General features: G+C 42.8%; 1 protein-coding gene across 1 annotated transcript; it reads right to left on the bottom strand.

The window, feature by feature from the left end:
- Positions 1-147: 147 nt before the first annotated feature.
- LOC137580165 (dynein regulatory complex subunit 3-like) lies at positions 148-11916 on the bottom strand. Its single transcript, XM_068294088.1, has 5 exons — positions 11775-11916; positions 11265-11538; positions 10331-10907; positions 9942-10276; positions 148-279 (listed from the first exon to the last, which is right to left on the bottom strand). The coding sequence occupies exons 1-5, from the start codon at positions 11914-11916 to the stop codon at positions 192-194; spliced, it is 1416 nt and encodes a 471-aa protein (XP_068150189.1). The 3' UTR covers positions 148-191.
- Between the last annotated feature and the right edge of the window lie 12185 nt (positions 11917-24101).

Here is a 24101-nt window from a genome sequence, read left to right as displayed (position 1 = left end):
CTTTGCACTCTCGTGGTCACTGGCGAAGTGATTTTCTCCTAATTCTAACTCTCTGTTCACCCACCCTTGCTGTGCCTACTTATGTCCTAACGGTGAAAACATACGATGCGTCTTGTGCTTTGGCACGCGTCTCGATCGCCGTCTCTCCCTTTCACTTTCGATTTTCTCATGGTCTTGGTCTCATTCTCTCGTTAGCGTCGGTTGCAGCGCAGCGTCATCTGTCGGGAGGTTGTTCTCTCTCGGCGACGCGGTGACGCTGCAGCCACATCAAGACGGTAGCTATAAAGAGAGGAAGGCGTCGATCGTAAGTATTGACTATCAGAAAAAAAGAACTACAGTTAGTTTTGATGTTGGGATATTTAATGTGCTTATCAAAAATAAAAGTAAAAATGAAAAGGGGCCCTACAATGGCGTAGTTTAGATTACAGCGATAATGTGACTCTTTGCATATGGTATAATAAATTAATGTGGGATGTGCATTTGCGATGTGCATCATCCGACTCTACACGAATACGAGAGACGAGACGACGATCAAAGAGAGAATGTGAACGTGTAAGAAAAAGACGATCAAGATGGATGACGAACGAATTAGAGATTACGACGAGAGTTGGTTTTTGCGCGTCGAACAAGACGGGTCTTGAGGTCATGCGTCATATTCGTATGCAAGGTCAAGTCGAGTACCATAGACGGGTAGTATAAGTCGAGTGTCAAAGCTGGACACTAAAAGTCGACTACCATAGACGGGTGCTATAAGTCGTGTGTCAAATCGGACACTAAAAGTCGAGCGCCAAAGTCGGGCGCAAAAAGTCGAAGCGTCATAGACGGACGCCAAAGTCGAGCCGAGCCAAACGTCGATTGTCATTAAGCATAGTGTAATCTCTAATAAGTACTATTTTCATGTAAACCCCGTAGACTATAATTATAAACTCTGGTGCACGACTATATCCGCACCCTGTTTTTTCTTATAACTCAAAAACGAATAAAGACATAGAAGAAATCTAAAACTACCGTTAGATAAAGCGTGAAGCAAGATGTAGAAATAAATAATAAAAACAACAACATTCGCACAAAATAACTGTAATTTTTCACATTTCGTTTTGTTCTAAGTGCATAACTATAGCCGCACTTTTCATTTTTTATATTAATTATGTGTGTAACACCCTTTAACTGAAATAAGTTCAAAAATACGATTTGGCATGGAGTTAATCAAATTACTTATATCTAATTGGGAGATATTGTCCCATTCTTTAATAATAGCCAGTTTAAGGCTATGAACATTGCTAAATTTAGTGTTACGGGCATAAATTCTACGCACTAGTAAAGCCCACAAGTTCTCCAAAGGATTCATGTCTGGAGAACATGCCGGCCACATCAATGGTGTAATTTCATTCTCATCAAGCCTTGACCGGGTCTCCCGGCTGACGTGCACTGATGCGTTATCCTGCTGGAAAACAAATGAATCTTCTCGTTGTGCGCGAAGGAACGGTAGAAGATTCATTTTTAGTAAATCGATATACTCTCTGGAGTTCATATGAGTGGTGGGAATCCTCCAAGCATCCTGACTCACAGAAAGCAGCCCATACCGTGAGAGATCCTCCACCGAAATTTCTCTTCGAGAAATAGACAGGTTTTCTTAAATCTCTCCAATAATATGAGAATCCGTCCGGACCATCCAAATTAAATTTTTCTCATCCGAAAAAATTATCTAAAATATAAAATTAGTATCTTTTTATCAGAAAACAAATCCTCTACCTTTTTCCAATCAGTTGACATATTGTCTCTAGCGAACTTCACCCGCGTCTCTTTGCAATAAATTGGAAGCCACTTTTATTTTTTGTCTCATAATAACGGGAGACTTTTTAATGCTCGTGCAACCGTCCATCGGGACACTTTTAGGCCACATTCAGCAGCTAACTCATTAGCTGTAAGCAAGGAGTTGCTTGCAGCACGCTCCAGAAGAGGCTGGGCACGCGAATTTATTTTGGATTTCGGTCCACCTGTTCTGTTTTGTCCATATTCGAACTGATTTTTATAAAAGTTACCGATCTACCAATTTTTCTGGCAATTTCACGAAACGAAAAATTCTTCTCATGAGAGCAAGAATTTGTCCTTTTTCAAAATCTGAGAGGACCGATCCTTTTGGCATATTGATTAAAATCTCCGCAGCTAATTATTCACGACCGATTTCATGAAAACAACGTCCCAAATTGATTACAGAGGTCTAAAATGAAAAGTGCGGCTATAGTTATGCACTTAGAACAAAACTAAATGTGAAAAATTACAGTTATTTTGTGCGAATGCTGTTGTTTTTATTATTTATTTCTACATCTTTCTTCATGCTTTATCTAACGGTAGTTTTAGATTTCTTTTATGTCTATTCGTTGAGTTTTTGAGAAAAAACAGGGTGCGGCTATAGTCGTGCACCAGAGTTTATCGTAAATAAAACCCCACATGTATTTCTGCTGCCGCTTTTCGGACTAAGAAAAAAAATTGACTTTGGAGTTATAATGCTTGCTTTCTTTCGCTTTATGCAGTTACAATTCGCTTTTGGTTTGTAGGCATACATTTTCTTCGGGGTCGAATTATTCTGATTAACTTGAAACTTTATAGAGTCGCATAAAAATTCAAGCCTAAAGGTACTGGCAAGCTACAAGAAAGACCAAGGTGCAGTGTTATAAAATGGGTTGTGACGACTGTATAGGTCAATTTAATAGTTTTCGCAGAAATTCGTTTGTCAATTGCCTGGAAATTTTACGAAGCCGAATGTGACAGGTGGTGGCTTATTGCGGTAGAGAGACTCTTTTAAATTGGGGCCGAGGTTAATAAATTGAGACTGATTTAATGTATATAATCACCCTCCTGCGATAGAAAAGAGTTTGGCGCCCAAAAGTGTCCAAGTATGATGTAACGATCCTTTCTCGTCCTTCGGGATATTTATAATATCTCGTGGGCTAGGTTCGGCACAACAAAATTTATTTTGTGCCCCGGTGAAATCAGAACAGCTTTGTTTATTGATTTGGGTTTTTTAATACGTTTATTTGCGATCGTTTTATGGGCTTGATTGGTTATGACGAGTTTCTCTGCGGTAGGTCTGGGCTTGGACAGCGTTGTCGAATCACTTCGCAATCCCTCGTCGTCCCTTCTTGCCTTCCTTTTGCTCCTGCAACCGTTGCGGGTCGTTGTCTCGGCCTGTATCCTGCGCTTGGTTGGTGCTCCACACCTCTGCACCCCTTTCGCTATTGTTTGTTGAGATGGCTTTCGCTTTTAGGTTCTGGGATACATCCCGTAGCGACTATCACGAAGCAGGATGTTCCTCAGTAATTGGTGATCGTCAGGATATATAGATCCTGGAATTTCCGGCAGTAGGATATATCCTCGTGCCTACCACTGACTTTGGATACTCCTGGAAATGCTTGGCTTCTCTCCCACTCACTCTAGCTTGGGTGCGGTGCTTACTATCCTTATTTAAGGATTTGTTGCTGTCGAAATAAACTGTACAGGTTACTCGTAAGGCCTGTATAGTTCCTTGTTTTTCCTCTGCTCCTTTTGTTTCCTTGATAAGTTCTTAAGGTTACTCGTAAGGCCTTAATTACTTGTTACTTGATCACGACTTGATGACTTGATGATCTGCTTGATGGGCATTGCCTTTATATAGGCAGATTCCCCGGCCTCAGGAATATCTTGGTGTAGTACCGCTATACAGCTGGTACATTTCCATCGGCCCTCTGCTTTCACCCACGCATCCACTTGTTGCTATGCGTGGTGAAAGTCCCGTAAATCCCTTGCGCATATGTCCACCTTCTTTGTGGCTGAGCGCCCATTTATTTCCTTGTCCTTGTCTCGCTCCCTTGTATCTACGTGCTTCCATCACTTTCACGCATTGGCGTCGCCTTTCTATTGGCCGCCCTTCGTATCCCGTTGATTCTCTCTGCTTTCTCTGCCAGCGCTGCCGTCGCCCGTCGCTCCCTTTGATTCACTCGTCATACCCAATTTCACCCATATTTGCTCAATATTGATATTTACATACATGTATACTAATTGTATTAACTAAAATTATCATTTAAACATAAATAGCCTGATTAATTTAACGTATTGTATTATTTAAATCCCCATGCGAACACACTTTCATATGCATCTCGCATCCATCAGATAGAGGGCTTCCCCATGGCCTCATCCCTCCCCCTTCGGCTTGCATATTCCCCTCACGCCTCCATAAACCATCATTGCTTCATACCAAGCATGCATACCCCGCACCCGTCTCATGGGCTTGCTTGGCCCTCACTTTCATTTTCTCTCGCTCACCAGATTTTGGCTGCTCGCAATCTAACTGCTTTCATTCTCATGAGCGTGACGTAGGCAGAGAGTACGCTATTGGTCATCGATACTCTCCCTCACGCATAGTGTACGTGTGAACATGCATGTACATTTATTCAGCGTATTCTAATGCATGCACTCATATTTGCCTCTCTGTGCTCTTAATTTGCATAAGTAGGCCAATGCCCCCTTTTGTGTGCAATTATGCAGTCAAACCGGGTTCCAAATACTCTTATACGATCGAACTTATCGCATTATGTCTCCCACGCATCTTCCCGCTTGTACGAAAATCGCCAGCGGTTGCGTGGGGTTCGATCGGCAATATTCGGTCGGCCTCTTGTATTGGCTCTTATACGACCGAACTTATCGCATTATGTCTCCCACGCATCTTCCCGCTTGTACGAAATCGTCAGCGGTTGCGTGGGGTTCGATCTGCAATGTTCGGCTGGCCTTGTTTATTTGATCATTCACATCTGATCTCACTCTTATATTTTGGTTTGTGTTTGTATCTGGCTGTTTGTATCTTGTTTGTTGTAGCTTGTTTGTTGTGTGGGACATTATTCTTGTGTATATAATGTTCCTCACACTCCCCCTTCTTCGGGAGGGATTTGCCCTCCCCTGTCCCTTGTACCTTGTTTGTTTTCTGCATGTGTTTGTTGTGTTTGTTTCCTGCGTGTGTTTGTTGTGTTTGTTTCCTGCGTGTGTATTTTTCCATTTTCGTCCTTGTGCATTTTTGTGTTCTGCCTTTGTAGTTTTTTTTTTTTTTTTATTTTGCATGTGTTTTGCTTGTTTTTGGGGATATTTTTCTTTTGGACTCGGCTCGCATCTTTTATTGGCCATTTGGCATCTTCTAATGTTGGCGATTACTGAGTATCTTTTCGTTAAATGCTGGCGGATTAGGGCATCTTTTCCATTGTTGTTTTTTTTTTCTTATATTTGGCCCGTTCCGCATCTTTTTTTTTTTTTTTTTTATCTACTTATATCTAATTATCCTACTTATTATACCCTCATTACGCCTACTTATTCTACTTACTATGTTCTCCTTTCTCTATATACTCGAACTACCCCCTGAGCTATCCTAATCCTATACCTATTTTGTCCCGCCCATACTATTCTAACTCATTGTCGGTATTCGCACTTTGTGGCCACCGCACGATATTTCTGTGTTCATAATCCGGAGGAAATTCCACCCCAATATTAGCGCATCCATTCCTTCTGGCATGACCAGAAATGGCATGTGGATTTCCTTGTGTCCGAATCTCACGCATCCTGTCCATTGCTCTTCAATGTCTCGCACTTTTCCGTCTGCCATGTATACCTGTTTGTGTGTGTTCTCCCATTTTCCCTTATTCCTCACTGTTTCCAATATCTGTTTGCTGATAAAGCTACTCGTGGCTCCGGAGTCAATTGTCGCTTTCATCTGTATTCCTGCTACTTCGATAATCGCTGACAATTGATCCTCTTCTTCTACTAGTTGGCCTATTAGTGGTGAGGAGCTTGTTGGCTGGGTCCCTGCTCGCCCCTGATAGGCTGGAACCGCCTTTCGTTTCCCGAGCTCCAACAACATTCTTTCGTCCTTTTTCCCACTTTTCCACACTGCCAGCAGAAATTGAGTCTCTGATTGTTGCATTCTCTGGCCCAGTGTCCGGCTCCCCCGCATCTGCGGCACGCCTGATTCGGGTTCAGGACTTTTCCGTCTCGGACGTTCTTGTTTTCTTGGTTTGCTCTCGAATGATTCTCCATGCTGTTGTCCTGGCATCTTCGGCACTGTGTGACTGGTGGCCCGTGATTATTTCCTCCTCTGTGGTTTGATTGGTTGTTATGTGTTCTTTGAGCATTGTTTTCGCGATGGAACTCGAATCGCTCTTGTTCGAGCATCTCGTGTTCTTCTGCCAACTGCATCAGCTCGTCTAGATCTCTGACCCTGTGCGGCCGAACGAATATTTTTAGATCTGGAGTGCAATTTTCCAATATGACCTCCAATTGTTCGTACTCTGGTATTTTTAGGGGTCTCATCAATGTTTGCATATCCACCATATAGTCCTTGAAGTACTCGTTTCTGTTTTGCTTGCGATTTTTCACTTGATCAGCCAATTTGTTGAAGAATCCTTTCGGCAAGAAATATTTCTTGAAGCCCTCAACAAATTCCTTCCATGTTCGCCACTGCTTATTGTTTGCGACGTACCATTTGAGTGCCCTATCTTTCAGCAGCTCTGGCATCGCTCTCGGGATCATGTCCAGTTCGATGCCATACATGTCTGCTGACCACTCGATCTGTTCTATGAACTCTAGTGGTCTGGAATTGCCGTCGAACCTGAATGTCCACTCCCTCACTTGTTTTGCCACCTTGGCGTATTCGGTGGTCTTGTTTGTTGTATGTGGTGCCGTTTTCTTGGGGTCTATTGTTTGTCTCCTTATGTCCCTCTTTGTCTCTGCATTATCTAGGGCTCCTTCGCTTCCCCATCTTGGTGGTAAATATGGTGGGATTGCTAGTGTGGCGATGTTTATCTTTTGGAATTCCTCAGCCTCACTTTCGCATGTTTTTGATGTGCTTGCTATTGTTTTCATTTTTATATTTTTCGAGTACTTTGTTTCCAATCTATTTATTTCCTCCTTCCAGTCTGGGTCCGTTTCATTCCTTTCTACCCACTCGCCTAGCTGTTTCCTCATTTCCTCCACTGTGCCGGTTATCTCGATCCCGATCCTTTGGCCTGTCTGTACCAAATCCTCCTTCTTCATGTGGTAAATCCATCCTTTTCCCATTTTTGATCTTTTTCTGATTTATAAACTGTATTGTTTTTCTAAATTTCACCAGTATAGCACGTTGGGCGCCAGTTGTAACGATCCTTTCTCGTCCTTCGGGATATTTATAATATCTCGTGGGCTAGGTTCGGCACAACAAAATTTATTTTGTGCCCCGGTGAAATCAGAACAGCTTTGTTTATTGATTTGGGTTTTTTAATACGTTTATTTGCGATCGTTTTATGGGCTTGATTGGTTATGACGAGTTTCTCTGCGGTAGGTCTGGGCTTGGACAGCGTTGTCGAATCACTTCGCAATCCCTCGTCGTCCCTTCTTGCCTTCCTTTTGCTCCTGCAACCGTTGCGGGTCGTTGTCTCGGCCTGTATCCTGCGCTTGGTTGGTGCTCCACACCTCTGCACCCCTTTCGCTATTGTTTGTTGAGATGGCTTTCGCTTTTAGGTTCTGGGATACATCCCGTAGCGACTATCACGAAGCAGGATGTTCCTCAGTAATTGGTGATCGTCAGGATATATAGATCCTGGAATTTCCGGCAGTAGGATATATCCTCGTGCCCACCACTGACTTTGGATACTCCTGGAAATGCTTGGCTTCTCTCCCACTCACTCTAGCTTGGGTGCGGTGCTTACTATCCTTATTTAAGGATTTGTTGCTGTCGAAATAAACTGTACAGGTTACTCGTAAGGCCTGTATAGTTCCTTGTTTTTCCTCTGCTCCTTTTGTTTCCTTGATAAGTTCTTAAGGTTACTCGTAAGGCCTTAATTACTTGTTACTTGATCACGACTTGATGACTTGATGATCTGCTTGATGGGCATTGCCTTTATATAGGCAGATTCCCCGGCCTCAGGAATATCTTGGTGTAGTACCGCTATACAGCTGGTACATTTCCATCGGCCCTCTGCTTTCACCCACGCATCCACTTGTTGCTATGCGTGGTGAAAGTCCCGTAAATCCCTTGCGCATATGTCCACCTTCTTTGTGGCTGAGCGCCCATTTATTTCCTTGTCCTTGTCTCGCTCCCTTGTATCTACGTGCTTCCATCACTTTCACGCATTGGCGTCGCCTTTCTATTGGCCGCCCTTCGTATCCCGTTGATTCTCTCTGCTTTCTCTGCCAGCGCTGCCGTCGCCCGTCGCTCCCTTTGATTCACTCGTCATACCCAATTTCACCCATATTTGCTCAATATTGATATTTACATACATGTATACTAATTGTATTAACTAAAATTATCATTTAAACATAAATAGCCTGATTAATTTAACGTATTGTATTATTTAAATCCCCATGCGAACACACTTTCATATGCATCTCGCATCCATCAGATAGAGGGCTTCCCCATGGCCTCATCCCTCCCCCTTCGGCTTGCATATTCCCCTCACGCCTCCATAAACCATCATTGCTTCATACCAAGCATGCATACCCCGCACCCGTCTCATGGGCTTGCTTGGCCCTCACTTTCATTTTCTCTCGCTCACCAGATTTTGGCTGCTCGCAATCTAACTGCTTTCATTCTCATGAGCGTGACGTAGGCAGAGAGTACGCTATTGGTCATCGATACTCTCCCTCACGCATAGTGTACGTGTGAACATGCATGTACATTTATTCAGCGTATTCTAATGCATGCACTCATATTTGCCTCTCTGTGCTCTTAATTTGCATAAGTAGGCCAATGCCCCCTTTTGTGTGCAATTATGCAGTCAAACCGGGTTCCAAATACTCTTATACGATCGAACTTATCGCATTATGTCTCCCACGCATCTTCCCGCTTGTACGAAAATCGCCAGCGGTTGCGTGGGGTTCGATCGGCAATATTCGGTCGGCCTCTTGTATTGGCTCTTATACGACCGAACTTATCGCATTATGTCTCCCACGCATCTTCCCGCTTGTACGAAATCGTCAGCGGTTGCGTGGGGTTCGATCTGCAATGTTCGGCTGGCCTTGTTTATTTGATCATTCACATCTGATCTCACTCTTATATTTTGGTTTGTGTTTGTATCTGGCTGTTTGTATCTTGTTTGTTGTAGCTTGTTTGTTGTGTGGGACATTATTCTTGTGTATATAATGTTCCTCACAATGAGTGTGCTGACTTCTAGCAGGATCCGAGCTAACGATCTTTGAGACTTCTAAGGAATTAATAGCGAATATGGAGGTCCTCTAGACCGGCCCTCCCCTTTAAGGTCGTCATTAGATCTCTATAATGAGATAAATCACCATTTGGTTTGTAGCTCTTTACCGAAATATCCAAAATTTTACTAAATATGCAGCAAGTAGACGTATAAATTTTAAAGAATTATGTACTTTTAATTTAAATTTCCTTATTTTTCTTTTCTTTTTTTCGTGATTAATTATTCTTTATGTTGAATAGTGCACTTAATTTTTTTTTTGGCCCGAACTGCTGTAGTGTCAATCCTCTATACACCAATCACTACCCGTTCACTACTGGTTTTAGTGTTGAAGTAGTGTTTTTGCCCTTTGTTTAGCAAAGTCTGCTGATGGGAGAACCATGCAGACAACTTTCTTATTTGTAATGTAATACTATTAGTTGGACCAAACCTATTAATAAACATTCATTATCAGACTGACAAATGTCTTAAGAAAGCCTTTCGCCTATTATTATAGTATTTTTTGGGTTTGATTGCTATTGAGAAAATCCTTTCATTTTCTGGCGAAAGATGACTTTATTCTAATTTAGATATTTGAGTCTACATAGAAAATTTCGTTACTCTATCCCCGATAGTCTCCATAGTTTAGTTGTTCATACGAATGGACAGACAGTTTCACACGGATATAAATACTCTTAATAAATATAATAGAACAAATAGCTCCAAATTTTTAAAAAGTTTTTAACATTATATTAATAAACTTACATGTATAAGTTGTCAATCATGTGGTCAATAAACTCTTTGCTACGTGTGGCCATGCGATCCTCACGCTCATCAATTCTTAACGTATGCGAGTCTTTCATTCCTGCTATGAGGTTTAAAATTGCATCGCGGTCGTCCATAAATACTTTAAGTTCTATAGGCACATCCTCAAAATCTTGAAGGGCAAGCTTTGTAGATATAAATCTCGTAACAATTTCAGTCATGTTTTCTGAAAAATGGCCAGCTATTTCACGGAGCTGTACAAAAAAGGCTTGAGTCTGTTCCACAAATTTTGACATAAGCTCTGATAACCTACGGTGGAAATTCGTTGTCGACTCCTATAAACAAAAATTTGTGTTATTAATTGCTTAATAAGGACATTTTTTTTTTACCTCTATTGCCTCATGCAAATGTAGTTCCTGTAACATTAATGTTTGCCACATGTCGTTCATATAATCTTCAAATTGTATATTTAGCTTGTCAATAATATCTGAAAGCTTGAGATTTTCTGGAGAGTCATCGTCCTCTCCGTGCATGATATTTTGTTCTAATTGCCGGTGAGTAAGGCGGGCATCTTCAAAAATTCGATCTTTAAATTGTAAAAAGTCTTCTATTTCCTTTTGTCCCATTGCCTGTAATTCCTCTTGACCGTTATAAAGATTTTCTAAAAAATCCTGGATTTCCTTTTCCCGTTCCGCAAATCGGTCCATACCAAGTTTGTATATTTCTTGGGTTATTTCAAATATATCTTTATCATATTCCTCAGCTAAATCTTGTGCTTGAGAACCAACAAGCATTAAAATTCTTCCATCATCATCGCAACGCCATAACGAAGCATACAGCTGATGACCATCAAGATGTTCTACAAAGCTAGAAGCTAATCGGCTGGCTTGTGATTGCTCTCGTTTTAATATTTCCCTTGTTTGTATCTCTTTTTCTTGTTTGTCTCCAATTTCACGTAACTCTCGGCTTTAAAATTGAAAAGAAAAAACGTGAACCGGTCATTACAGATAAGGTTAGACACAAAATAGCAAATAAAAAAAAAATAAATAAAAATAAAAAAAAAATGTGTCTTGGGTTGTGATTTGGTCTAGCAGTGGACTGTACCTTTAAAATTAATTGTATAATTTTGCCTTGTGATTCTTTGCTACTGAATCAGTTGAGTGCCAATTTATTACTGAACGAAAAAGAGAGAAAAGCGCCGACGCAGCAGCAAAACAGATATGTGTGTGTGTACAATGCTTCTATATGTGTCGATTCTTATAAATACATGTGACTTATCGATAAACGCAATCCGTTCATGAACATCCCGGCCCGCCCTGAAACACAGTTTCTGAACGGGGCAATACCGCAACCTTGGTGATTGGCCGAGTTAATTCTCCTGAAGAGGTCTTGAGTCTGACCGCTCGAACCAATTGATCCTTGCCTGGGTAGGCTTCGAGAATCAGCGCCAGATGCCAGTGAGCTGGTGGGGTGTTAGATTCCTTTACAAGTACCACATCTCCGACTGATATATTTGGTGCTGTGGTGGTCCACTTTGGACGCTGTTGCAATGTGGTAAGATACTCCTGGTGATGAGACACCAGGGTGCAGGTTAACCCTGTGTTCGTATTCAAGTACCAGCTTGGTGATGCGATGAGATTTCGGTAGCAAAACTGGATGTTTCGCCTCTGTGGACAATTGCGAGTGGCGCAAGCGTCCTCCAACCCTGAGTAATCCGTCCTTGTCGATCATTGGCGAGAGTTTAGCCAGCTGAGATCGACTTCGCAATGGTTTATTTCCGAGTAGCAATTTATAGTCATCCTGAAAGCAGGTTTGCGCGTGGCACAAGCATACAATGCGTGCCGCGGTGATTTGTCTCCAAATGGACCCTTGGTGCGCCGTAGAAAGCGTAGGACATAGCCAACCGTATGAACGAGCGCCAACCATGAAGATACTCGTTGAACAAGATGATCGAGTGGATGATCAGGAGCTGCATTTACTAATGCAGTCAGAGAATTGATTTTGACTTCCTTTTGTATGTTCTTTTCTGAAACATCCAAACAGACTTGTGAGTTGTTTAACCTTACAATAAACTGATCAGCGTCAAGTATCCATGACGGGCCATTCCACCATAACTGAAAGTCCCTTAGGTCCGCAGCCATGAGACCTCTGGATGCACAATCAGCTGGATTTGATTTGGAGTCCACATGACGCCAATTATGCCTTGGAATGGTGTCCAGAATTTCCGAAGTTCTGTTCCCAACAAATGTTTTTAGTCGAGAGGGTGCGTATGATACCAATAGAGTACGATTGTGGAATCCCCCCCAACAAAAACCGTGGCCTTTTGATGTCGAAGTGCCGCCTTTATCGAACGTATGAGTTGACTTAGGAGCAGTGCCGCGCAAAGCTCTAGGCGAGGCAGAGATTGCTACCCACCAAACCTTTTATATTTAAAATCAATTTTTTTTTTAAATTTTTCTTTTTTTTTTTTTTTTTTTTTTTTTAAAAAACGGCCGTTTTTTTTTTTGTATATGAGTAAAAATATTTTTTTTTTTTTTTTTTTTTTTTTTTTAAAAAATAAGGGGGTTTTTTTATTTTTTTTTTATTTTATATATTTTTTTTTTATTTTAATCATTTTTTTTTTTTTTTTTTTTTTTTTTTTTTTCCCCCCCCCAAAAAAAAGAATTTTTTTTTTTTTAAATTTTTTTTTTTTTTAAAATTATTTTTTGGAAAACCCCAAGGGGTAAAAAAATTGTTTAATTTTCATTTATTTTTTTTTTTTTTTTTTTTTTATATTTTTTTTTTTTTACAAATTTTAAAAAAATTTTTTTAAAACCAGGTTTCCAGTAAAGTCCAAGAACCTTCACTGGAGATTGTGAGGAACATTATATAGACAAGAATAATGTTCCCCACAACAAACAAGCTACAACAAACAATCTACAAAATACAAACACAGCCAAGACACAAACCAAACACACCGTATAAGACCAAGCACAGAATTGGTCATATAAGAGTGAAATCGGCTGTGAATGAGCAAACGTAGCGAGGCCGGCCGAACATGACCGAATCGAACCCCACGCAACCGCTGGCGATTTCGTACAAGCGGGAAGATGCGTGGGAGGCATAATGAAAAACAATTATACATGCATAGGCGACGGGCAGCCAAGTCCGACATGGCTCGATCGAACCGAATCGAACCCCACGCAACCGCTGGCGATTTCGTACAAGCGGGAAGATGCGTGGGAGGCATAATGAAAAACAATTATACATGCATAGGCGACGGGCAGCCGAGTCCGACATGGCTCGATCGAACCGAATCGAACCCCATGCAACCGTTTGGCAATTTCGTACAAGCGGGAAGATGCGTGGGAAGCATAACAAATATGAGTGGCTGTATAAGAGTAAATGAAGCCGGGCTTGAAGACACAATTGCATGTGAAAAGGGGGCATTGGCCTCATTTGACAAATTAAGAGCATGGAGATGCAAATAAATGCATGCATTAGCATACATATAGGTCACACGTACACTATGCGTGAGACGGCGAGAGAGAATACCGGTGGCCAATGGGCCGCGCTATGCATACGTCACGCTCATGAGAGCGAGAGCGGTAAATTGCAAGCGCCAAAAGAATTTCGTGGGCGAGTGAAAACGAAAGCGAGGGCCAAGCTAGCCCGAAAGACGGGTGCGGGGAATGCTTGGTACCGAAATGAAACCAAGTGAGGGCTATGCTTATGAAACGGGGAGTAGGGGGGAGAGCCGAGAAATTGTAAACGAAAATGGTTTGTGGATTTGTGAGGGGAATATGCAAGCCGAAGGGGGAGGGATGAGCCATGGGGAAGCCCTCTATCTAATAGATACGAGATGCGTATGAAAGTGTTTGCGTGGGGAATTAAACAATAGTATATATTAAAGTAATCAGGCTAATTATGTTTAAACATTAATTTAGTTAATACCATTAGCATATATGTATGTAGATGATAATATTGAGTAAATGTGGGTGAATTTGGGTATGACGAGTGGATCAAAGGGAGCGGCGGGCGACGGCAGCGTTGGCAGAGAAAGCAGAGAGAGTCAACGGAATACGGAGGGCGGCCAATAGAAAGGCGACGCCAATGCGAGAAAGTGATGCAAGTCAAGATGTACGAACAAGAAAGACAAGGACAAGGCGTAAATGGGCGCTCAGCCACAAAGAAGGTGGTTATATGCGCCAAGGATTTACGGGACTTTCACCACGCATAGCAACAAGTGGATGCGTGGGTGAAAGCAGAGGGTCGATGGAAATGTACCAGCTGTATAGCGGTACTACACCAAGATATTCCTGAGGCCGGGGAATCTGCCTATATAAAGGCAATGCCCATCAAGCAAATCATCAAGTCGTGATCAAGTAACAAGTAATTAAGGCCTTACGAGTAACCTTAAAAACTTATCAAGAAAAAAACAAGGAGCAACAGAAACACCAAGAACTATACAGGCCTTACGAGTAACCTGTACAGTTTCATGCAATAACATCAAGTCATCAAGTCGTGATCAAGTAACAAGTAATTAAGGCCTTACGAGTAACCTTAAAAACTTATCAAGGAAAAAAAGGAGCAACAGAAACACTAAGAACTATACAGGCCTTACGAGTAACCTGTACAGTTTCATGCAATAATATCAAGTCATCAAGTCGTGATCAAGTAACAAGTAATTAAGGCCTTACGAGTAACCTTAAGAAACTTATCAAGGAAACACAAGAAACAGCAGCAAAGTTAAGAACTATACAGGCCTTAAGAGTAACCTGTACAGCTTCGTTCTATTATAACCAGTCCTTAGACAAGGATATCAAGCGCCGTGCCCAAGCCAAAATAAAGTTGAGAGAAGCAAAGCGATCTCAACAAATATAGCGGAAAGGGTACAAAGGCGTATCACAAAGCAAGCACATACGATACAGATCGAGTCAATAGCCAGTAACGGCTACAGAAACCAGAGGAAGACACGAACGAGACAACGAGGGACTCAAAGTGACTCACTAACGCTAACCGAGCCCGGCACTACCAGTGAGAAACCGTCATATCCAACCAACTCCATTAACAGCTTGAATAAATGTATAATTAACATCGGCAATTGAAATCAAGTGTGTTTAATTTCACCGGGGCACAAAATAAATTTGTTGTGCCGAACCTAGCCCAAGAGATATCGTAGATATCCCGAAGGACGAAAAAGGATCGTTACAACTGGCGCCCAACGTGCTATACTGGTGAAATTTTAACAAAACAAAAGTGTAAAATTGCAAAGAAAACATTAAAAATGGGGAAAGGATGGATTTACCACATGAAGAAGGAGGATCTGTTACAGACAGGCCAAAGGGTCGGGATCGAGATGACCGGCACAGTGGAGGAAATGAGGAAACAGCTAGGCGAATGGGTAGAAAAGAACGACACGGACCCAGACTGGAAGGAGGAAATAGATAGATTAGAGACAAAGTACTCGAAAAATCTAAAAATGAAAGCAAGCACATCAAAAACATGCGAAAATGGCGTAGACAAGGAGGCCGATGAATTCCAGAAAATAAACATAGCCACACTAGCAATTCCGCCATATTTACCACCAAGATGGGGAAGCGAAGGAGCCCTAGATAGCACAGAAACAAAGAGGGACATAAGGAGACAAACGATAGACCCCAAGAAAACGGTACCACAGGCAACAAACAGGACCACTGAATACGCCAAGGTGGCAAAACAAGTGAGGGAATGGACATTCAGGTTCGACGGCAATTCCAGACCACTAGAGTTCATAGAACAGATCGAGTGGTCAGCAGACATGTATGGCATCGAGCTGGACATGATCCCAAGAGCAATGCCAGAACTACTGAAAGACAAAGCACTCAAGTGGTACGTCGCAAACAACAAGCAGTGGCGATCGTGGAAGGAATTCGTTGAGGGCTTCAAGAAATACTTCCTGCCAAGAGGATTCTTCAACAAATTGGCGGATCAAGTGAAAAATCGTAAACAAAACAGAAACGAGTATTTTAAGGATTATATGATCGACATGCAAACAATGATGAGACCCCTCAAAATACCAGAGTACGAACAGTTGGAGGTTATATTAGAAAATTGCACTCCAGATTTGAAGATATTCGTTCGGCCGCACAGAGTCAGAAACCTAGATGAGCTGATGCAGTTGGCAGATGAACATGAGATGCTTGAACAAGAACGAGCAGATTTCCATCGCCCAAATAATGCTCAAAGAACACACAACAACCAATCAAGCCACAGAGGAGAAAATTACGGGCCAGCAGTCACACAGTGCCGAAGATGCCAAGACAACAGCATGGAGAACAATTCAAGACAAAGCCAAGAAAATAAAAACATCCAAGATGGAAAAGTCTTGAACCCGAACCAGGCATGCCGCAGATGCGGAGGAGCCGGACACTGGGCAAGGGAGTGCAACAATCAGAGACTCATTTTCTGTTGGCAGTGTGGAAAGATTGGGAAAAGAACAAAAGAATGTTGTTGGAATTCGGGAAACGAAAGGCGGTTCCAGCCTATCAGGGGCGAGCAGGAACCCAGCCAACAAGCTCCTCACCACTAATAGGCCAGCTAGTAGAGGAAGAGGATCAATTGTCAGCAATCATCGAAGTAGCAGGGGTCCAGATGAAAGCGACAATTGACTCCGGAGCCACGAGTAGTTTCATCAGCAAGCAGATGTTGGAAACAGTGAGGAATAAGGGAAAATGTGAGAACACACATAAACAAGTATACATGGCAGACGGAAAGGTACGAGACATTGAAGAGCAATGGACAGGATACGTGAGATTTGGGGACAAGGAAATCCACATGCCATTCCTGGTCATGCCAGAAGGAATGGATGCGTTGATACTAGGTTGGAATTTCCTCCGGATTATGAACACAGAGATATCGTGTGGAGGCCACAAAGTGCTAATACCGACAGTCAAGCGAATACAGGGCAGGCTGGTAGAAAGAATATCCATCATGGTCACTCAGAACAGTGACCAACAAGAAATACAAAGTTTCCTAAATCAGGAGTTGAAGGAATTAGGGAAAGTGAAGGGACTGTCAAAAGTGGGGATACATCGCATAACGATGAAGGATGATATCCCAATAAAACAAAGATACTACCCAAAGAATCCAAAAATACAGGGAGAAATCAACACAAAGGTCGATGAACTGTTGACAATGGGATGCATCGAACCATCACAAAGCCCTTATAGCTCACCCATAGTGATGGTGAGAAAGAAACAGACGGGCAAATGGAGATTATGCGTAGATTTTAGACAGATTAACGCAAAATCTATAAAAGATGCATACCCAATGCCACGCATCGACTACATCTTAAACCAACTACGTGAAGCGAAATTTATAAGCAGCCTAGACCTGAAGGACGGATACTGGCAGATTCCGTTAGAAGAAAAAAGCAGACCAATGACGGCATTCACAGTCCCAGGGAAGGGGTTATTTCAATGGAAAGTAATGCCGTTCGGTTTACACTCAGCATCAGCAACTTTCCAACGCGCACTGGACCAAGTCATTGGCCCAGAAATGATACCAAACGCATTCGCCTACCAAGATGACATTGTGATAGTGAGCAAAACAATCGAAGAACACATGAATCATCTACAAGAAGTGTTCAGGAGATTGAAGGAAGCAAACTTGAGAATTAATGCCGAGAAGTGCCAATTCTTTAGAAAGGAGCTAAAATTTCTAGGCCACTTGGTGACAGAAAACGGTATTGCAACGGACCCCGAAAAGGTGGCCGCAATAGCCCAATTAGAACCACCAACTTGCACAAAGGAATTGCGCCAGTACTTAGGAGTGGCATCCTGGTACAGACGGTTCGTACCAGGTTTCGCAGCACTTACACACCCATTGAACGAACTACTAAAGAAGAGAACAAAGTGGCACTGGAGCGAGGAGCATCAGGCAGCATTCGATGCTGTAAAGGAAAGGCTGACGAGTGGCCCAGTATTGGCATGTCCAGACTTCACAAAAACGTTTGTGCTCCAGACGGATGCAAGTAACATGGGATTAGGAGCCATATTGGTACAAAACACTGAGGATGGAGAGAGAGTGATATCATACCTGTCAAGAGAATTAAACCCAGCGGAAAAGAACTATTCGGCAACAGAAAAGGAATGCCTAGCGATAGTATGGGCAATACGCAAACTAAAACCATACCTTGAAGGATACCGATTTAAAGTGGTAACAGATCACATGGCGTTGAAATGGTTGAATAGCATAGAAAGCCCTACGGGCCGTATAGCCCGATGGGCACTGGAACTACAACAATACGATTTCGAAATAGCATACAGAAAGGGAAAATTAAACATTGTCGCAGACGCTTTGTCAAGGCAACCAATGGAAGGGTGCAAAAGAATAGTAGATAATGGTGCCAGATTAAGACAAGCGAACAACGAGTGTGGGTGGATTCAAGACATAATGGGAAAAATAAAACAACAACCACAGAAATATCCGGATTACATTATAGAAAATAGTCAAGTATACAGGAACATTCCGCACAGAGCAGGCCAAGAAGAAGTGGTAGCTTGGAAACTATGTGTGCCAAAAACACTACGTAATCAAGTAATGGCCGAAAACCACACGACAACAACAGCAGGGCATACAGGGAGCAGGCGAACTACTGCCAGGGCTGCAGCAAGATATTACTGGCCAGGAATGCAACGAGATATCAGGACATTTGTAGGAAAGTGTACGATATGCCAACAATATAAACCCAGCCAACAGCAGGCAGCGGGAAAGATGCTAACACAAATTCCGGAAGAACCATGGGCTACAGTATGCGCTGACTTTGTAGGACCGTTGCCAAGATCAAAACACGGAAATTCGATGCTACTAGTAATCATTGACAGGTTTTCGAAATGGACAGAACTGATACCGATGCGGAAGGCAACTGCAGAAAGTCTAGTTAAGGCCTTTCGAGAGAGGATACTATCTCGATTCGGAGCTCCAAAAATGGTGATAACGGACAATGGAGTTCAATTCACTAGCAGGATATTCAAAAAAATGTTAGAAGAATGGGGATGCCAACACCAACTGACAGCACCGTACACGCCACAAGAAAATCCAACCGAAAGAGCAAATAGAACAGTAAAAACAATGATTGCTCAGTTTACGGGGGAAAATCAACGCAACTGGGATGAAAGTTGGCCAGAAATAACTCTAGCAGTGAACACAAGCCAATCAGAGGCAACAGGATTCACACCAGCGTATATAATACAGGGGCGAGAACCAAGAATGCCGGGTGCACTATACGATAATGTCACCATAGGCACAGGGAAGCAAACGATACCACAAGACGCGAAGGTAAAACAAATGCAAGAGCTGTTCGAACTAATACGGCGAAATCTGGAAACGGCTGCACAGGATCAGGCCCGCCATTACAATCTGAGACGAAGAGAATGGAGACCAGTGATCGGAGCAACGGTATGGGCAAAAGAACACCACCTTTCAAATGCTGCAGAAGGATTCGCAGCAAAGCTGGCACCAAAGTTTGGAGGCCCATATGAAGTAATAGGTTTTGTATCTCCGGTCATATGCAAAATACGGCACAAAGAAACGAAAAAACCAGACAAGCACACATCAGCCAACTGAAGCAACAAATATGCGAAGAACCGGATAGCACGAAACGTGATGAGCAATGAGGATGGACGACTCGAATGACATGGCGGCGAGATATCTGCACAGACCGGCCGGCTGGACAAAAATCTCAAAGACATGACACAGAGCCAAAAATCTCAGAGTGCATCGAAATTGTACAAAATCACATAAAACAACAAAAAATCACAAAGTGCGTAAATAAGAACAAGCAGAATAGCAAAGTCGCAAACCGTATACTGGAACAAGATAAATATATGCGGACATCTTATACATACAGTCAGGCAAATATGCATGAACAAATAGAAAATAGCAAACAAAAAAAAAAAAAAAAAAAAAAAACCCGATCACATAATCAAGGAGAGTCAATACCAACACATGCGCACGATATTACACATGTAATAGTATGAGTGCACAAAGAGAAGAGAACACACATACACATGCGCATACGAGTGAGCATGTAATCGTGCAGCATCGCGACATACACACACATGCGCGCGTTAATGCAGGAGCAGTGCAGGGGCATTAAATACTCGGCACCGGTAGTTGAATAGAGAACCCAAAGTTGTGAATAACGGTAAGGATCTGACAAATATCAAAGATACGAGGTTTCCTGCATGCAAAAATCACAAGCAAGAGCCACTCAAAGTTTAACAGTCAGCGAGTAAAGCCCACAAGGAAGCAAAAAAAAAAAAAATAAAAATGAATGCGTTCAACGTAGACTTTGGCCAGGATGAAGGCGTAGTTCGAGGAGGTGCAGCACCGCGGGCCAATATGGAGCGCGGTGACTGGCACTGGTCCGATGAGGAGTCCGACGACGATGAGCCGGATATGATGGATCCGGTAATCGCCGCCTCATCGGACGAGGAGAACGATGAGGACGTGGAAGACAGTGGCTACGGGTCAGGAGAGAGCGAGGCAGAGTCGGCGATGGACCCGGGCCACCAGGAAGAGGGAGACATCGAAATATGGAGAGAGCTGGACGAGGTGATAGCCATGGCGGAAAATGAGATGGCGGACGAATCCGGTAGTGGCCGAAGCAGCCCAAATGAGTACGCACCGTGGGACCAAAACGAGGTATACGAGCCGCCGGCAAGAGTGTGGGAGCCAGCGCGGCCACCAACGCCGTTTCACATGGTGGACTCAGGGTCAGAGGCCAGTGAAACGGTGGAGATGGCCGTGGCTGATGAAGGTGCGGCTGATGGAGTAGCCAGCCCACCTCCACGCGAGCCGATGAGAGAGAACGAGTCCGAACGTGCCATGAGGGCATGCCACCAATGGATGAGTTGGTGGCGCCAGCAGATCCTGCAGCAGCAAGAGGCGGAGAGGGATCTGCTGGCGTGGAGCAGCAGCAGCAAAATGAGCTGGAAAGGGCCAGGGAAAGGCTGGCAGAGGCAAGAAAGTGGCAAGAGCAACAAGCCGAGCTAAGAAGGGCCAGGGAAAGGCTGGCAGAAGCTGCAAACCAGCAACAACAACAGCAACAACAACAGCAGCAGCAACAACAGCAACAGCAATAACAACAGCAACAACAACAGCAGCAACAACAATAACAACAGCAACAACAACAGCAGCAGCAACAACAGCAACAGCAATAGCAGCAACAACAACAACAGCAGCAACAACAGCAACAAGCAATAACAACGGCAACAACAACAACAGCAGCAGCAACAACAGCAACAGCAACAGTAGTTAGGGAAAGGAGGGTATAATAAGTAGGATAATTAGATGTAAGAGGGAAAAAAAAAAAAGATGCGGAACGGGCCAAAATAAAAAAAAAAAAAAAAAAAAAACAAAAACAATGAAAAGATGCCCTAATCCGACAACAGTTAAGAAAAGATACGCAGTAATCGCCAACATTATAAGATGCCATTTGGCCAATAAAAGATGCGAGCTGAGTCCCAAAGGAAAAAGGCACAAAACAAGCAAAATACAAGCCAAAACACAAAGAAGAACACAAAAAAAAAAAAAAAAAAACACACAAAACAAGTAAAAACACATGCCAAAGCTACAAAGGCAAACATATTGAATGAACAAATACGAGAATGGAAAATATACATACAGGAAACAAAAACAAGGTACAAGGGACAGGGGAGGGCAAATCCCTCCCGAAGAAGGGGGGAGTGTGAGGAACATTATATAGACAAGAATAATGTTCCCCACAACAAACAAGCTACAACAAACAATCTACAAAATACAAACACAGCCAAGACACAAGCCGAAGGGGGGAGGGATGAGCCATGGGGAAGCCCTCTATCTAATAGATACGAGATGCGTATGAAAGTGTTTGCGTGGGGAATTAAACAATAGTATATATTAAAGTAATCAGGCTAATTATGTTTAAACATTAATTTAGTTAATACCATTAGCATATATGTATGTAGATGATAATATTGAGTAAATGTGGGTGAATTTGGGTATGACGAGTGGATCAAAGGGAGCGGCGGGCGACGGCAGCGTTGGCAGAGAAAGCAGAGAGAGTCAACGGAATACGGAGGGCGGCCAATAGAAAGGCGACGCCAATGCGAGAAAGTGATGCAAGTCAAGATGTACGAACAAGAAAGACAAGGACAAGGCGTAAATGGGCGCTCAGCCACAAAGAAGGTGGTTATATGCGCCAAGGATTTACGGGACTTTCACCACGCATAGCAACAAGTGGATGCGTGGGTGAAAGCAGAGGGTCGATGGAAATGTACCAGCTGTATAGCGGTACTACACCAAGATATTCCTGAGGCCGGGGAATCTGCCTATATAAAGGCAATGCCCATCAAGCAAATCATCAAGTCATCAAGTCGTGGTCAAGTAACAAGTAATTAAGGCCTTACGAGTAACCTTAAAAACTTATCAAGAAAAAAACAAGGAGCAACAGAAACACCAAGAACTATACAGGCCTTACGAGGAACCTGTACAGTTTCATGCAATAACATCAAGTCATCAAGTCGTGGTCAAGTAACAAGTAATTAAGGCCTTACGAGTAACCTTAAAAACTTATCAAGAAAAAAACAAGGAGCAACAGAAACACCAAGAACTATACAGGCCTTACGAGGAACCTGTACAGTTTCATGCAATAACATCAAGTCATCAAGTCGTGATCAAGTAACAAGTAATTAAGGCCTTACGAGTAACCTTAAGAAACTTATCAAGGAAACACAAGAAACAGCAGCAAAGTTAAGAACTATACAGGCCTTACGAGTAACCTGTACAGCTTCGTTCTATTATAACCAGTCCTTAGACAAGGATATCAAGCGCCGTGCCCAAGCCAAAATAAAGTTGAGAGAAGCAAAGCGATCTCAACAAATATAGCGGAAAGGGTACAGAGGCGTATCACAAAGCAAGCACATACGATACAGATCGAGTCAATAGCCAGTAACGGCTACAGAAACCAGAGGAAGACACGAACGAGACAACGAGGGACTCAAAGTAACTCACTAACGCTATCCGAGCCCGGCACTACCAGTGAGAAACCGTCATATCCAACCAACTCCATTAACAGCTTGAATAAATGTATAATTAACATCGGCAATTGAAATCGAGTGTGTTTAATTTCACCGGGGCACAAAATAAATTTGTTGTGCCGAACCTAGCCCAAGAGATATCGTAGATATCCCGAAGGACGAAAAAGGATCGTTACAAGATGATTGTGTAGAATCAGTTCCTTCTGGTGGTATGCGAGGTGTGTTCGATACCCGTTTCCCAAGCTCCAAATTAGCACATGACATAAGTTAAATAAGTTCCTTTTGATTTTGTATCAGTTCCTCCTCACTGTTTGACCCAGTGAGCACATCGTCGACATAAAAATCCTCTTGTAAGATTTTTGCAGCATTCGGGAATTCCTGCTGATGATCAGTAGCCAGTTGCTCTAATACCCTAACAGCCAGGAATAGTGCACATGAGGTGCCATAAGTGACGGTGCATAGTTGATTGGATCCGATGGTCTTTCTCTACAGACAATTCTCTGGAAGTCGCGGTGTTTGTTGTTCACCCAAATCTGCCGGAACATCTTGACTATGTCCGCTGAGAATACAAATTTATACATCCGAAAGCGCAAGCAGACAACAAATAGATCGCGTTGAATGCTAGGCCCTGTAAAGAGATAATCGTTTAGTGATTTGCCTTTGGTGTCGCAAAATGATCCGTCGAAAACTACTCTCAGTTTCCGACCCAAAACCGGGTGATGTGGTAGATAAAACGGTTGTCCATTATTGACTTCATCTGGTGGGAGTTCGCGCATATGCCCCAAATCGAAGTATTCCCTCATAAAGTTGACATATTTTGCTCTTAGATTTGCATCTTGATGTAAACGTCGTTCCACCGATTGTAAACGATTAAGAGCTCCTTGTAGAGTATCCCCAAATTCAGGATTAGTGACCTTGAATGGAAGTTCCACGATGTACTTCCCCTTTTCATCTCGAGTGTGCGTAGCGAGAAAGTGTTTCTCCACTTGTTCATCATCAGGTTCCAATTTGGTTGTGGAACTGATGTCCTCTAGCTCCCAAAACTTCTGGAGCGAAGCGTTAACATCAATGTATGATGTCAAAGCGAAAGCGTTGTTAGCTTGGGGCATCGTTATAG

Source organism: Drosophila tropicalis, unplaced genomic scaffold (assembly GCF_018151085.1).
Source record: "Drosophila tropicalis isolate 14030-0801.00 unplaced genomic scaffold, ASM1815108v1 contig_820, whole genome shotgun sequence".
NCBI lineage: Eukaryota > Metazoa > Arthropoda > Insecta > Diptera > Drosophilidae > Drosophila > Drosophila tropicalis.
Note: the sequence above shows the minus strand (reverse complement) of the source record. Positions and strands in the feature narration are given on the sequence as shown.

Bases quoted from the DNA above. Each gene is read 5' to 3' on its own strand.
- LOC137580165 (XM_068294088.1), bottom strand. From the start codon at position 11,916: ATGCAGCTCCTGATCATCCACTCGATCATCTTGTTCAACGAGTATCTT. The intron at 11,539-11,774 runs GTATGCTTGTGC...ATACGAACACAG, and splicing joins AAATCACCGCGGCACGCATT to GGTTAACCTGCACCCTGGTG. The intron at 280-9,941 runs GTAAGTTTATTA...CTCTCTTTATAG, and splicing joins ATGATTGACAACTTATACAT to CTACCGTCTTGATGTGGCTG.